The 14,097-nt window shown below is 53.0% G+C and overlaps 2 protein-coding genes across 3 annotated transcripts; both read left to right on the top strand.

Moving 5' to 3' along the window:
* Positions 1 to 3,600: 3,600 nt before the first annotated feature.
* PAAF1 (proteasomal ATPase associated factor 1) lies at positions 3,601 to 8,625 on the top strand. Of its 2 annotated transcripts, XM_027908720.1 has the most exons (9): positions 3,601 to 3,662; positions 4,044 to 4,142; positions 4,898 to 5,048; positions 5,948 to 6,142; positions 6,269 to 6,360; positions 6,498 to 6,613; positions 7,717 to 7,799; positions 8,009 to 8,091; positions 8,435 to 8,625. In XM_027908720.1, exons 2-9 carry the CDS (start codon positions 4,107 to 4,109, stop codon positions 8,510 to 8,512), a joined length of 834 nt encoding a protein of 277 aa, XP_027764521.1. In that variant the 5' UTR covers positions 3,601 to 3,662; positions 4,044 to 4,106; the 3' UTR covers positions 8,513 to 8,625. The 2 variants fall into 2 exon arrangements, with proteins under 2 accessions (XP_027764521.1, XP_027764522.1); XM_027908721.1 differs by lacking the exon at positions 3,601 to 3,662 and having other exon boundaries at positions 4,043 to 4,142; positions 4,939 to 5,048.
* A 939-nt stretch (positions 8,626 to 9,564) lies between these two features.
* Positions 9,565 to 13,166, top strand: DNAJB13 (DnaJ heat shock protein family (Hsp40) member B13). The gene is made up of 8 exons (XM_027908719.1): positions 9,565 to 9,668; positions 10,207 to 10,310; positions 10,567 to 10,728; positions 10,874 to 11,031; positions 11,687 to 11,800; positions 12,329 to 12,442; positions 12,531 to 12,607; positions 12,933 to 13,166. The coding sequence occupies exons 1-8, from the start codon at positions 9,601 to 9,603 to the stop codon at positions 13,093 to 13,095; spliced, it is 960 nt and encodes a 319-aa protein (XP_027764520.1). The 5' UTR covers positions 9,565 to 9,600; the 3' UTR covers positions 13,096 to 13,166.
* Positions 13,167 to 14,097: the final 931 nt, after the last annotated feature.

Genomic DNA, 14,097 nt, shown 5'->3' with positions numbered 1-14,097 from the left:
TCCTGTCATTAATGGGGTTGGTTTTGGGTCCCCATGGGTTAAGAGGGGGATTATGGGGCAATCCCCCTGAATTAGGAGGGCTTGGTGGTGTTTGGGGTCTGTGTGGGGTGGGAGGGGTTGCAGTTGTTTGGGGTCCCTGTGGCTTAGGAAGGGCTGGGGGTATTTGAGGTCCGTGTGGATTAGGAGGGGCTGGGGGAGTTTTGGGGTCCCTGTGGTTTGGGAGTGGCTTGGGGTGTTTGGGTCCCTGTGGGTCATGGTGGGTGTGCTGAGGGTCTCTGTGCCGTGGGGGTCTCTGTACTGTGGGGTCTCAGGGCTGCCCCTTTTCCCCCAGGGAAGCCCACCCTTTATGGCAGCGTCACCCGCCGCGGGCTCAGCTCCGAGGGCATCCCAGACATCACAGCCTCCGAGGGATTCCTGGTCCAGGAAGTCACCAAGGTGCCGGGGGCGGGGGGGTGACACAAAGGGAGGGACACTCTGTCAGCCCAAAGCTGCCACCCTGCAGGATCCTGTGCAGCCATCCCAGCCTCCCGCTGGGCACAGCCCTGGAGCTGCTCCGGCACATCCCACAGGGATGGGGCTGTGTGTTCCTTCCCACCTGCATCCTTGGGAGACCAGCACTGACCTTTCCATCAGTTTCCAGGCTCTGGGATCCCACAGCTGGCTCCAGGTCACTGCTCTTTCTCAGCAGGACCAACATCACCTCTAATTCCTGTTTTTTCCCCCTTTCTTTCCTCCCTTAGAAAAGCATCCTTATTTCTTGTCCTCACGAAAATGTGTCCACAAAGTTCCTGGCCCCATACACAACTTTTTCCAGGATTCATCAGAAAAGTGTGAGTATCCTGTGAGGAGGGAGGGGAATCCCTGGAGGTGACTGGGAATTCTTCACAACACATCCCTGACCATGGTGTCCTCGTGCTGGGGGTGGGACCTGGAGCGTGGATTGGTGTGTGTGGGGTTGGAGTGGACACGGAACTGTGATCCTGTCATGGTTTAGGAAGGGTATTCCCCAATTTAGTGTTCCCAGTGGATGGAGAAGATCAGGGATTTAGATAAGAACAATGAACAATTTACTGGGAACAGCAGTGGAATAAAGAAACTAACAGAAGCAAAAATGCCAATTAACAGTGTACAGGCCAGGGAACAATCCACATGGGAACGCTGGCATGTGCCACCCGAATATCCCCGGGATCCCTGTAAAATTGAACCCTGTCCTCAGCAGAACCAGGACATCCCCACCCCTTATTGTACCCCATCTACACCGTGCCCAGATCCTACTCCTCCCAGCTACATCTACACACACAAACATGGGTCTCATCCCCATTTTTTCACTGGATTTCTGAGCCTTACGAACCCAATCCAGTCCATTCTTTAAGAGCCCGCTCTCTTCCAACACTTCTCTCCGGGGAGCTCTTCTAAAACCCTCATTTCATCCAGACCTTGGCTTTGAGTGCGCTCAGCTCTTCCACCTTGGAAGCTTGAGGATGTCTGCAGCAAGGAGAGCGGGGCTGCGGCACACGGGGCAGACGCCAGAAATCTGCAGGACCGCCGTTTCCACGCATTTCCTGTGGAATTCGTGCCCACACTGCAGCTCGCACACGTCTTTGCCCAGCATCTCATAGCATGCTCTGCAGGGACAGCAATCCCGGTTCCTGAACAAGGTTTTCAAGGGCAAGAACTTCACCCCCGCGAGGCGAGAGAGCTCTTGGTGGTACTGGCAGAGCCGGGCGGCCAGTCTGTTCACCGTGAGCCGCGCGCTCCATCCGATGGCCGTGAACGCCCCGGAGTAACGGGATGGAGCGCTCTCTCGGAGACAGTGCCACGTGTGGAACGTACAGAAGGCTTTCCCCGGATCCAGGGGGAACTCCTCCCTCCCGCTCTTGTCGTAGAGCACCTGCAGCACAGCCAGTTCCCTCAGGTACTGGACGCCTTCCTGCAGGTTCCACCACACGTCCCTGGGCACAAACAGATGGTTCTTGGCAGGATACAGCTCCTTCACGCTGGACAGGAGCCTCTTCCACAGGCTGAGGGGTTCTGCCCTCTTCCCAATCCCCTTGTCGATGTGCGCTTTCCAGGCCAGGCACCCCAGATTCCTGGCTTCCCTGCCGTCCAGCGTGATATCCTGTGCCCCGAAGTCCCAGCACCGGGCCAGCCAGGCCAGCACCGACTCGTTCAGCTGGCGCTGGAAATACTTCCGGACGTGCCGCAGCTTCCCCAGGCACGGGCACTGCAGGGTCAGCGCTGCCCCCGCCTCCTCTTCTTCTGAGGACTCCGTTTCCTCTTCATCCCTCGCTAGGAGGCCTGATTTGCCCTTGGATTTCTTCTGTGCAGGGACCAGTGCTCCCAGCAGGGGTTCATCAGTCTGAGTGGCCGCTGATTTGCTCTTGGATTTCTTCGGGATGGGCACCGCTGCTCCCGGCAGGGCTCCAGCTGCAGTCTGAGTGGCCGCGCTGATTGTTGTCTTCCCTTCCCCGCGGGGGAGCTGCCTGGCATCCAGCAGGGCCCGGTAAGCGCTGGCCAGGGCCCAGCACAGGGCAACGAGTCGCTCCTCTCTGGAATTGCCACGGCATTTTTCTCTCAAGTGTTCTGCCATTTTATCAGGGTCCTGTAGTTGTTCAGGGGTGAACTTCCAAAGCACTGCAGGAAAACAGTCCTCCAAAAGCTGGCCGATTTTCTCCCACCTTCCCTGCCACTCCTGATTATGCCCCGTGGGGACAAGTGCCTGGAAGGCCCTGCTAAAAACTCCCCTTATCTCCCTAAACACGTTGCTGACCACGGCTCTGAGCGCGTTGTAGAGCGTGCCGAGGAAACTGGGCAGGTACAGCAAGACGAGGATGCTTTGCATGACGCTGAAAGGCATTTCAAAAGCTCTCGTGCGCGTCCTGAAGGAGTAACCGCGGTGGAAAAGCCGGAGAAAATAACCCTTCCCTGTTCTCCCCGCGGGCTGGACAGGATTGTTATTGGACTGGTGGACGTGGAGAGTCACGTCACAAATGACTATCGCAATGCACAGCACCAAAACGGCGCTGAGTCCTTTCTTTGCCCTGGGATAAAACTTCAGGATGGGCTCAAAGGGGTGTTTGTAATAAGGGCTAAAGAGCATAACCCACAGGAAGAGGTGCAGCCACCCTGCATCCATTGCCAGTTCCTAATAGAGCCAGTGCTCGGATCCGAATCGTCCCCGACCCGGTGCGGGCAGGTCTGTTCTATTCCGACCCTTCCTGCCCCCGAATTAGGCTGGGGTGGTTTAGGGATGGAATTCCCGGATTCCAGCCAGTGGCTGGAGCGGGGAATTGGAGGCACAAAAGGCAAAGGACGGACGGGGGTTGAGATAAGAACAACTCACTGGGAAGAGCCCTGGATGGAACGAGGAGCGAACCACGCGGGATGCGGCCGGGAAGGAGGAAACTCGGGAAAACGCGACTCCTCTTTGTCCTGCCCGCGCGTGGAGGGGCGGGATCGCATCCAGTCCTGGCCCTGCCCCTCCTGCCGCTGGAAAAGTTAACCCTGTCTGGCTGGAACCTTCCCTTCCCGGAGTCGATCCGCATTTCTTGTTCCTGCCAAAGATTTCACCCCTGCAGCGTTTTCCCCCCAATGCACAGACTGCAAATGCAATTGGAAAACCGCAGTGCAAATGCAATTACCGGAATCACTCAATCCTTAAGGTTGGCCAATCACCTCCAAACCGGTTTCATCGTGCCTCTTCCTCCTGGAGCCCCTCTCTATCAACCTTCAAGGTCTCTCTTCTAAGCCTCGAAACTCCTTATCAAAACTCCGAGGTTTTCTGTTCCTTCCAGAGTCCTCAGGATAAAATTAACTGTGTACTGTCTGTGAGTTAGCATAAGCAAGCGAGGCCCTATCCTAATTCTATCTAAAAATTAGCTCTAGTAAGCAACTAAGGCTACAACCTTTTGTCATCACTTTGTATTTTGATCACCCAGAGCTGTACAATGATGTACTTAGCACGTCTATCCCAGTACAGAATTAGGCTCTTGGCCAGAAATGTCTCTATAAAGCTAATTTTTGGTGCTTTTCCCCTCCTGCAGATCACCTGCCTTGACATTTCCAGCGGTGGAGGACTCGGTGTGTCCACCAGCACAGATGGGACCATGAAAATCTGGCAGGCTGCCAACGGAGAAATAAGAGTAAGAGCAGCTGGATTTGATGTTTTGTGTTGGGTGGGACATTCCTGAGGTCCTTTGGGCCCTGACTTTGGTCAGGCTGTTCGATCCCAGGGGAAAAAAATCTGGCTTTTTGAATGAAAAGCTGATTGAGATTTGCCATCTTGGAGGCTTTCAGTCCAATCTGTTGGGAGGGGTTGTCTTCTCCCGGGGGGAAATGTTGCTCAGCAATCCAGAGTCCCAGGGCAAAAATGGAATGGCTTAGGAATCGCAGGGAGAGTGCAGCAGGTGTGGTGCAAGCACTGAATTTGTTCTGCAGTAGAGCAGATTATAAAAAAAAAAAAAATAATTAGAGAAGATTATAGATGATTAAAGAAGCCGTAAAAGAAGACTATTAAAAAAGAAATTATTAAAACATGTTTCTCTGCTGGATTAACCACACCCTGCCTTATCTGCCCGCCCAGTGAAGGTGCTTCTTGTGGAGCTTGAGCTTCAGCTCCTTGTTTGACAGAGGATAAAGACATTTAACCTGTAATTAGAAGCCAGTTTAGTGTCCTTTGCTACCTAATTAGCTGCTCAAGTGGTAGAGGGAAGCCCAAAGTGTCACCTCTCCACCTCAAATTCAGACAAGCCCATTCCAGCAACACAAACCCCGAGGGATTTGAGCTTAACGCTCTTGCCCCCGTGAGAATTCCACATTTCCCAGTGTCACAGCTCCAAGATTGCTTGGCATGAAGGTGATGACAATGGAACTAGCACGCAGTTCTTTGTTTTTCCAGAGGCTGTTGGAAGGCCATGTGTATGATGTGAATTGTTGCAGGTTTTTCCCATCTGGCCTCGTGGTCCTGAGTGGGGGAATGGATGCCCAGCTCAAGATCTGGTCAGCAGAGGATGCCAGCTGTGTAGTGACATTTAAAGGTCACAAAGGAGGTACAGAGCCTTTAAAATGCTTCATCTGCTGGGTGTGAACTTGCCTTGCACCCCAGGGCTGATGTGCAGTCACTAGTACCTTTTTTAAGCTCCCAGAACTTGAATGAAAAGGTTGGGAGTTGTGTGTAGTAGTAGAAGAAACTTGTTTCTCTGTCCAGCCTGGTTTTGCTTCATTAATTAATTTGAAAAGAGGGAGGGTGCAATACAGCAGCCTGTTGCTCCAGAGGTGGAAGCACAGGAATTCTGCTCCTCCAGGGCAGTCTCAGCTCTCCAGAGCTCCATCCTGCTTCCAGGAGCTTTTTATTCCCTGCCTATGCCTCCAGCCCAAACTGCTGCAGTCACTCTGCTTGGCTTATCCTTGTCGTGTTTAGTGGCTGTTTCTGCAGGGAAAGTGTCAAATTCTCCTGACCATCTGACTGTTCCCTGCTAAAAGACCTCTGTGTCATTTTTCACATCCGGATTTGACAGCCCTCCATAAAATAAAGTAGTTTAAGGGATCTTAGGACTTGCAGAAGATGCTCTTTGGGTGTTGCTGTAGCTGGATAAGAGGGATGCTGCTTTTGGGATTATCCAGGGACAAACTTGGGAACATTTGTGAGTGCTAGGCCAGGCTGTTTTCTGCCCAAATTAATTTTGTGCGGTCTCAGCTCAGCTCAGTGAGGTGTTGCTGATCATTTGATGGAAAACATCTTCCCTTTGTGCTAAGTGGTGGCTCCCACTTTGAAAAGTTTTCTGGGAGCTGCTTCCTTCCACAGGCCCCTTTTCCTTGAGGCACACCCTGCCTGTGTGTGAGTGGTGTCACTGGGAACAGGGGGAGGTTGGGGCGTCGTGTTCAGCTTGGGAAATGAGGGGCTTGTTGTGTGTGTGTGTGCCTGAACACGGCCTTTGCTTCCATGCAGGGATTTTGGACACTGCCATTGTGGATCGGGGCAGGAATGTCCTGTCCTGCTCCAGGGATGGCACTGCCCGGCTCTGGGACTGCGGGAAATCCGCCTGTCTGGGCATCATTGCCGACTGTGGCTGCCCCGTGAACGGCATCGCCGCGGGCGCTGCCGATGACTCCCTGAACCTGGGCACGCCCGAGCACCCTCCCAGTAAGGCTCTTCCTCTGAAAATTCCCCTGCACTTCCCTGTCCCTGTTCAGCAGGAGTGATCCAAACTCTCAGGATTTGGATCCCGTCAGGATCTGCTTCTGGAATGATGTGTTGTCCTTTTGCCAGGCGAGCGTGAGATCGGGACAGAAGGGAAAATCCTGCTGCTGGCCCGGGAGGACAAGAAGCTTCAGGGAGTGGGACTGCAGAGCAGGCAGCCGGTAAGGATCTGGGATTGCCAGAGCATTCCTGGGATGAGGGATTGAGCCAGGATAAACCTAGGCAGGTAAACTGGTCAGTGTTGTCCCAGCTCCACCTCCCACTGAGGTCCCCACTCGGTTTGGTCCCAAATTTCCAGGTGTTCCTCTTCGTGGGCTCTGACGCCTTCAACTGCTGCACGTTCCTGTCGAGCACCTGTATCCTGGCAGGGACTCAGGATGGGAACATCTACCAGCTGGATGTGAGGAACACAAGGTGAGCCAGTGCCTGGGGCTGCAAGGCTTTAAACAGCCAGGGGTTGGTGGGAAAAGAGCTGGGTGGAGGGGGCTGGCAGGCACTGCCACTTCCAAGGGGTGCATCCCAAGGCACCAGGAGCTGCGGAGCCTCTGGCAGCCAGTTCTGTCTCTTGGGAAGCATTGCAGGGGTTCCTGCTGCTCAGGTGGGTGATTTCGTGGTGCCTCCTAAAAGACTACAGGCTCCAGGCAGATTCCTTGGTTTCTGAAAAGCTTTTCCATCTTGATCCATGACCAAGGGTCCTCTTGGCATAGCCTTACCTTGCAGATGATTGCTATTTTAATACCTATGTGATTATTAATTATAATAATATATAAAATATTAATAATACCATATGTCATTATATTATAAATAATTATAATTGTATAATATAATGTGTATACTATATATAAATATAGTATATGAATTTATATTCTATATATATTCTATATATATTCTCTATAGAAGAATTCTGTGTACTATATAATAATTATTATATATTATATATATTATATATAATACAAAAATATCATTATCAATATTTATTTTATTATTTTTACAGTTCATTCTGTATTGTTTATTAATTATATTAACTGTATTAATTCTATTCAATATTATAGTTATATAATTATTAGTTATGTCAGTGTACTGTGCATATCATGTTATATAAATATCTGTACTATTTTATATATCTATACATATATATAATCCCAGTACACAGTAAATGTAGATGAATTGAGCAGAAAACTTCTTAACATCAATATCATCAGTATCATCCCTCCCAAAAAAAAAGCACAGCCCCTTCCTTTCCTTCACCTGAATGTCTTTGTGGGATCCTGATTCCTGTGTAGGACTGGAACTGAGCTGGGGAGTTTCACTGGTGTTCCCTGAAGAGAATCCTGGAATGGTTTGGGTTGGAAGGGACCTTAAAGCTCATCCCATTCCACCCCGCTGCCGTGGGCAGGGACACTACCCCAGGTTGCTCCAAGCCCCATCCAACCCGGCCTTGGACACTTCCAGGGATGGGGCAGCCACAGCTTCCCTGGGAAATAATTCTCATCCCTTGTTTCTGCTCCTTTTTCCAGCGCTCCAATCCAGGTCATCCACAGATCGGGAGCGCCGGTGCTTTCCCTGCTCCCCTACCGAGACGGATTCATTGCCAGCCAAGGTAATTCCCGTGCTGTGCTGGGAGAAATCCTGGAATGGAATCGAGGAACTCTGTGCTCTTTGGGAATTGTCCTCTTGCCCCTTTGCCTTGTGTCCCTCCAAAGCGGAGCCTCCAAGGTGCATCTCACCCGTTGGAGCCTTTTCTCCATGGAATTTGTGCCTGCAATTAAGAGCTCATTTCCCTAATTGGCTGATGTTCCTCCCTTCCAGGGGATGGCACCTGCTTCATCCTCCAGCAGGACCTGGATTATGTCCTGGATCTCACCGAGGCCGACTGCGACCCCGTGTACAAGGTAAGGAATACGGAGTATCCCTGAAGAGAACCTGGAAGAAGGAAAGCTGCCTTTTCCCTCAGCAGGTTCCTTTACACAGCTGACTTTTTGAGCTTATCTTTAGTCTTTCCTCCTGAATACTCCCAATATTTTGCACAAACAAATCCTCTGTGGTATTCCCTGGCTTCATCTCCGTCGTGCAGTAGCAGAACTGTGGAGCTGGAGTGGCTCTGGAAGGGCTGTGTTTCTGTAAAAAGTGTGGATTAAGGACCCTGGAAAGATCCTGAGGGGAAAAAGCAGGATTTTATATGGAAGTTTCCCTTCCTGTGTAAAAACTGCCTTTTTTTTTCCCCCTCTTCCCTAGGTGGCTTCTTGGGAGAAGGAGATTTACACCTGCTGCAGAGATGGCACAGTGAGGAGATACCAACTTTCCGACCTTTAAGTGTTTGAAGGGACCAAACAGTGAGGAAAATGTGTCGGGATGGCTCTTCCAAGCTGATTTTCCTGGGAGGTGGATGCACAGTTTGAGGCTCTTGTGGTGGCCAGAGTGTTTTGGTGGCCTAACAAGGAGGAATAAAGTCACAACAGACAAGAGGCTCATTTCTTTGCAGCGTCAGGGTAAATATTCCAGAGGTCCAACTGTGTTCCTGTGTCTGAGCCACACAGTATTTTAATAGGGTATTTTGCTGGTTTTTATTTACTTTCTAGGAGAAAACCTCTCTTGTCTGACTGTGTGATTAAGTAGCTGATGCAATAATTCTTTACAGAGAGGAAAAGATGCCAGAACATTTGAGTGGAGTAAAACTCGACTGCAGAGAGGATTAGAAAAGGTACAAGGAGGAATAATTTGATCTTGGCAGGAAGTAGACTTAATAGTACTTTTTTTTCTCTGTAATTTTTATGATTCTATGGCTGACCAGGACAATGTTTAGTGTTCCTTATACAGCAGGTGAAGGCAGAAGAAGAAAAAATTGACACCCTCAGCACTGTTATAATTCATTTCATTACTTCACCCAGGGCTTTTATATTGGCACGCCCAAGGTCCCTTTTGTAAAGGATCTGTTTGAATAGTGACCCAATTAGCAAGGTACAAATAAGCAAAAAGCAAACAAAAAAATGAATTGGATGTATAGTTTAACTAATGTTCTAATTGGAAAATGTTTTAAACAGGGATGAGGTGTCTGTCTCCTCCAGAACCCTCCGTCCTTGATGCTATTTAATGAAAATACACAAAGTGTGAGCTGTATTTTAGTAGCTGTAAACTTTGCTGGTTGTGGATTGAAAGTGTGTGGGGGGTGCTGAAAGTGACTGCGTCACGGTATGGAATGAAATAAAGCGGCTGCTTTGATAACGCCGGCGTGGGAGAGAGGAATTTCCCGAGGAAATTTGGGAGGTTTATAAGAAAAAAAGGGAGGAGGGGAGGGATGGGGGGGAGGCGGAGTGCGGAAGTGAGCGGGCGAACTACAACTCCCATGGCGCCCCGCGCGGCTCGGCCAGGAAGTGCCGCGGTCGCCATAGCAACGGGACGCCATGGGCCTGGACTACTACGCCGTGTTGGAGCTGGACCGCGGGGCCACCGCTGACGACATCAAGAAGGCGTGAGGGACCCCCGGGGCCGCGGCGAGACCCCCGGGACCAGGGGGGTGGTGGGGGCCCGGGGGGAGAGCGGTGGGAGGGGGGGCGACCTCGTGGGTGGCTGCACTTGCCCTCCCCATGTGCCCCACAGTGGGATGGTGGTGGGGCAGAACGCTCTGGGAGGCCTGCGAGGGGCTGTATGTGGGGATGGGGTCTCTGCTGTCCCCTACAGAGGGTCCGGGGCTGGAGCCCCTCTGCTCTGGGACAGGCTGGGAGAGCTGGGGCGGGGGGGTTCACCTGGAGAAGAAAAGGCTGCAGGGGGACCTGAGAGCCCCTTCCAGGGCCTCAAGAAAAAAGGGGGGAAAGAATTCCTCGTTGTGAGGGTGGAGAGGCCCTGGCACAGGTTGCCCAGAGAAGCCTTGGCTACCCCTGGATCCCTGGAAGTGTCTGAGGCCAGGTTGGAGCAACCTGGGCTAGTGGGAGGTGTCCCTGCCTACGGAAGGGGTGGGATGAGACGATCCTTAAGGTCCTTCCCAACCAAAGCCGTCCCATGATCCGCAGCTACCGGAGACTGGCCCTGCTGTACCACCCCCTGAAATGCAAGGAGCCCTGGGGACCCTCGAGGTTCCGGCAGCTGGCAGAGGCCTACGATGTGCTCAGCGACCGTAAGTGGGGAGGGGCCTTCCCTTCCACGGATTTTGGGGGCAGGAGGGGCTGGAAGCGGGTGTGAATCCGTGTTTCCTGGCACCCCAGGGAGGTGCCACCAGCTGTGTGACCCCCAGCCCAGCTGGGAGCTGGCACACACTCTGACACCCATCCCACCCCTTGCTGGGAATCCCCTTGTCCCACCTCTACCCGAGCAGATCCCAGACATCAGGCTGAGGCTCTCCCCCCATTCCCAACCCCTCCTTGTTCCCTAAGCCATGAAGAAAGGCATCTACGACAAGTTTGGAGAAGAGGGGCTCAAGGGGGGCATCCCCCTGGAGCTGGCCAGCGACAACCCCTGGAGCGTGGGATACGTGTTCCACAACAACCCCGAGAGAACCTTCAAGGAGTTCTTTGGTGGGGACAACCCCTTTGCAGGTAGGATGGGAGGTTCGGGGGAGGTGGCACAGACCCCATCTGTAGGCGGTTCTGGGAGGGAGAAGAAAGGAGGTGAAGACCTCAGAGGCCCCCTATCCCCAGCTCTGACCCCAGGGAGGGGCCATCCCTGTGCTCCCTCCTGCAGAATTCTTTGCCGAGGATGGCTCGGAGGTGCTCCTGCCCTTCGGAGGGCCCCGGGGCCGGGGGGCACTCCGGCAGGACCCCCCCATCGTCCGGGACCTCTACGTGTCCCTGGAGGATCTGTTCCATGGCTGCACCAAGAAGATCAAGATCTCCCGCAGGGTAGGGCCGTGGAGGAGCTGCATTTTGGGATGGGCTCTCCCCAGCGGCTCCGGGGATGTTGAGGGTTTGGGGCTGTGCCACTCCCAGCAGGAGTCGGAACAGCGTCCTCCTCTCCTGGCTTGGCAAAGGGAATTCAGCACGGCAGGTGATGCAGGAGCTGGTGGGAAGCAAGGGCTGATTTTGGAGGTGGGTGGAAGAAGGAGCCTGGCGTGTTCTGGGCTCCCACATTTCCATTTTCACGCCGTGCTGTGTCTCCTTTGTGCCCTTTGTCTCCTGGATCCAGCCCCGGGTTTCTCCTGCTCCAGGACGAGAGGAAACTGCCTAAGGTTGTGGTCAGGGGAGGTTCAGGTTGGATACTGGGGAAAATTCCTTCCCTGAAAGAGTGGTCAGACACTGGAATGGGCTGTGGGCAGTGCTGGAGTCCCTATTCCTGGAGGATGTGTGGATGTGGCACTTGGGGACAGGGGTTAGTGGTGGCCTTGGCAGTGCTGGGGACAGTTGGATTGGATGGTCTCAGAGGGCTTTTCCAACCTCAGTGATCCCACAGTTCTGGAGCCACCATGGACTATAATCCATCCTTTCCCTGTTCTCTGCTGGTTTGCGCCAGGGGATTTGAGCAGTCCTGACCCTCCCTCCCTCTTTGTGTCTTCCCCAGGTGATGAACGAGGACGGCCAGACCAGCACCATCAGGGATAAGATCCTGACCATCGACGTGCAGCCGGGATGGAAGCGTGGCACCAGGATCACCTTTGAGAAGGAAGGAGACCAGGTGAGCCCGGGATCCCAGGGTTCTTAGGGCTGGAAGGAACCTCACCCTCCATGGAAAGTAGTTCTCCCGTGACACGAAGGTCTGGTTTCCCATTGCTGAGGGCACTTGGCAGCACAACCAGGGGAGCAATTCCAGCGTTCCTGTGCTCGGAAACACTCTGAGGAGCCATTCCTGCCTGGATTTTCCTCTGATTAAAAGCAATAATTGGAAGGGGTGGTTTCCTGCCTGACACTTGGGAAGCCCAGTTTGATTTCCCTGAGGAAAGATTCCTTTTTCCTTTAAAGAAAGAAAATACCTTTCCCTTCTCCAGCTGCAAGCGGCAGCAAAAGAGCAGGAATTTCTGTCAGCTTTCCCTGTGTGAAATCGTTTCCAGGTTTGCAAGGCCAGGTTGGATGGGGCTTGGAGCAACCTGGTCTGGTGGAAGGTGTGGAGTGTCTGTGGAAGGCGAGTGGAGCTGGATGAGCTTTATTATCCCTTCCCCCCCCATCCTGCGATTCCATGATCTCTTTTTTCCCCCCTCAATTTTAGGGCCCCAACGTCATTCCGGCCGACATCATCTTTGTTGTCCAAGAGAAGCTTCACTCAAGGTTTAGAAGGGTTGACAACAACCTCATTTACGTTGCCTCAATCCCGCTGGGAAAGGTAAAGATCCGAAGGGAAGGGAGGGAGCTCCACCTCTAAACCCCTGGGGCTGCAGGAGCAGCTCCCGGTGCCGCTCCGTGCCCGGCAGGCACTGACGGGATGCACCCTGGATGTGTGGACGCTGGATGGGAGGCTGCTCAACATCCCCATCAACGACATCGTGGAGTAAGTGCCGTGAGGAAACGGGGCTTTTCCGTGGATCCTGGTGAGAACGGGGGCGCTCCGAGGAACCTCCCAAGCCTTTCCCGGCAGGTCTGGGGCTGCAGGAGGAGGAGGAGGAGGGGGATGCCCACAGGGGGTGACTCAGCTGGTCTGGGGTGGTTTTTGGGAGTCACAAGGGAGATGAGGGTGGATGGTGGAGCCTGAAAGAGGAGGAAAAGTATCCAGTTGGACTGGACCTTAAGACACCCCCGGGGGGGGCTCTGCAGTTGGGGGTCCCCATGTTGGGATCATCTCAGGGCTCCTCTCAGCCCCTTCCTTTTCTTCTCAGCCCCAGATACTGCAAGGTGGTTCCCGGGGAGGGAATGCCACTGCCCCAGGACCCCGAGCAGAAGGGGGATCTCCTCATCTACTTCAACATCTGCTTCCCCAAGAGCCTCAGCCCCGAGCTGAAAACGGTCCTGAAAAACGCTCTGGTGCCTGAGGAACACTGACCTTCCCCCTCTCCTCCCTGAACACCTCCCTGCTGCAGCTCAATAAAGTCCGTTTCAGTGTTCCTTTGGTCTGATTTTCATGTGTAGTACAAGCACTGGTCATTAAGCTGTTCCCCTCCTTCCATGGATGCACTGCTGGATTGAGACCAGACTCCCTCTTCTCCTGCTGCTCTGGAGAGAGGATTGTGCCGAGGCTTCTGAGCAAAGGAAAACAATTAACCAAACCAAGGGCGGTGCTCCTGCCCTGGATCCACTCAGCACCACGTGTTCTCCAGTGTTTCCATCAGCACTGATCCATCTAACCAAGGAAAACAATCCCTGTTCCCCCCACTTCTCTCTCACAGCTCCCCTAATGAGATCCTTGATGTTCCAAGGCCCTGGATTCAGTGTTTGGTTTGGTAATAAAAGCTGTGAATTAGTAGGAAAGGAGCGAGAAAAGTGGAGATGCTCTTATGGCTGTGCTGCTGTGAGACAGGAGAAACCTCCTGACTGCAGCTCCCAGATCAGCAGCTTGGGATCCCTGTGGGATCACAGACAACGAAAGAGGCTTCTTCCACGACTAAAGGTGGCCTTCTCCTCTGGAGGAGTGGAAAGTGGACTGGACCTTTTGCCAAGGAACCCCTGGGGTTTCGGTGTCTTCCACACTTGAGCTCTGGGAATCCACCCGCTGGAAAACTGCCTCCAGCCAGGCCTCTCTCCTCTTCAGCTGACAGGGTCGAGGAACATGCCAGAGGAGAAGGAACAGAAGGTGAAGGAGAGAAAACTGGCACATAATTCCTGACAGGAGGCATGGCACTGTGGGAGGGAGCACGAGGAGAATAGATGTGTGATTCCAGAGGGAGCGAAGCACCTGAGCTGCTGTTGGTTCCAGGGGTCTGAACATCACATTCCAACTGGCAGATGCAGCTGCTGGAGGGGAAAGGCACAGCAGGCTGTTTCTGGAGTAGAAAATGTTTATTCTCCCAAAATGTGTTCGTATGGGGGTGAGGGGAAACACTGGAG

Source organism: Empidonax traillii, unplaced genomic scaffold, assembly GCF_003031625.1.
Source record: "Empidonax traillii isolate 1590-97213 ecotype Southwest subspecies unplaced genomic scaffold, ASM303162v1 scaffold1819:size175429, whole genome shotgun sequence".
Taxonomy (NCBI): domain Eukaryota; kingdom Metazoa; phylum Chordata; class Aves; order Passeriformes; family Tyrannidae; genus Empidonax; species Empidonax traillii.
This window is presented reverse-complemented; position numbering and strand designations above follow the sequence as displayed.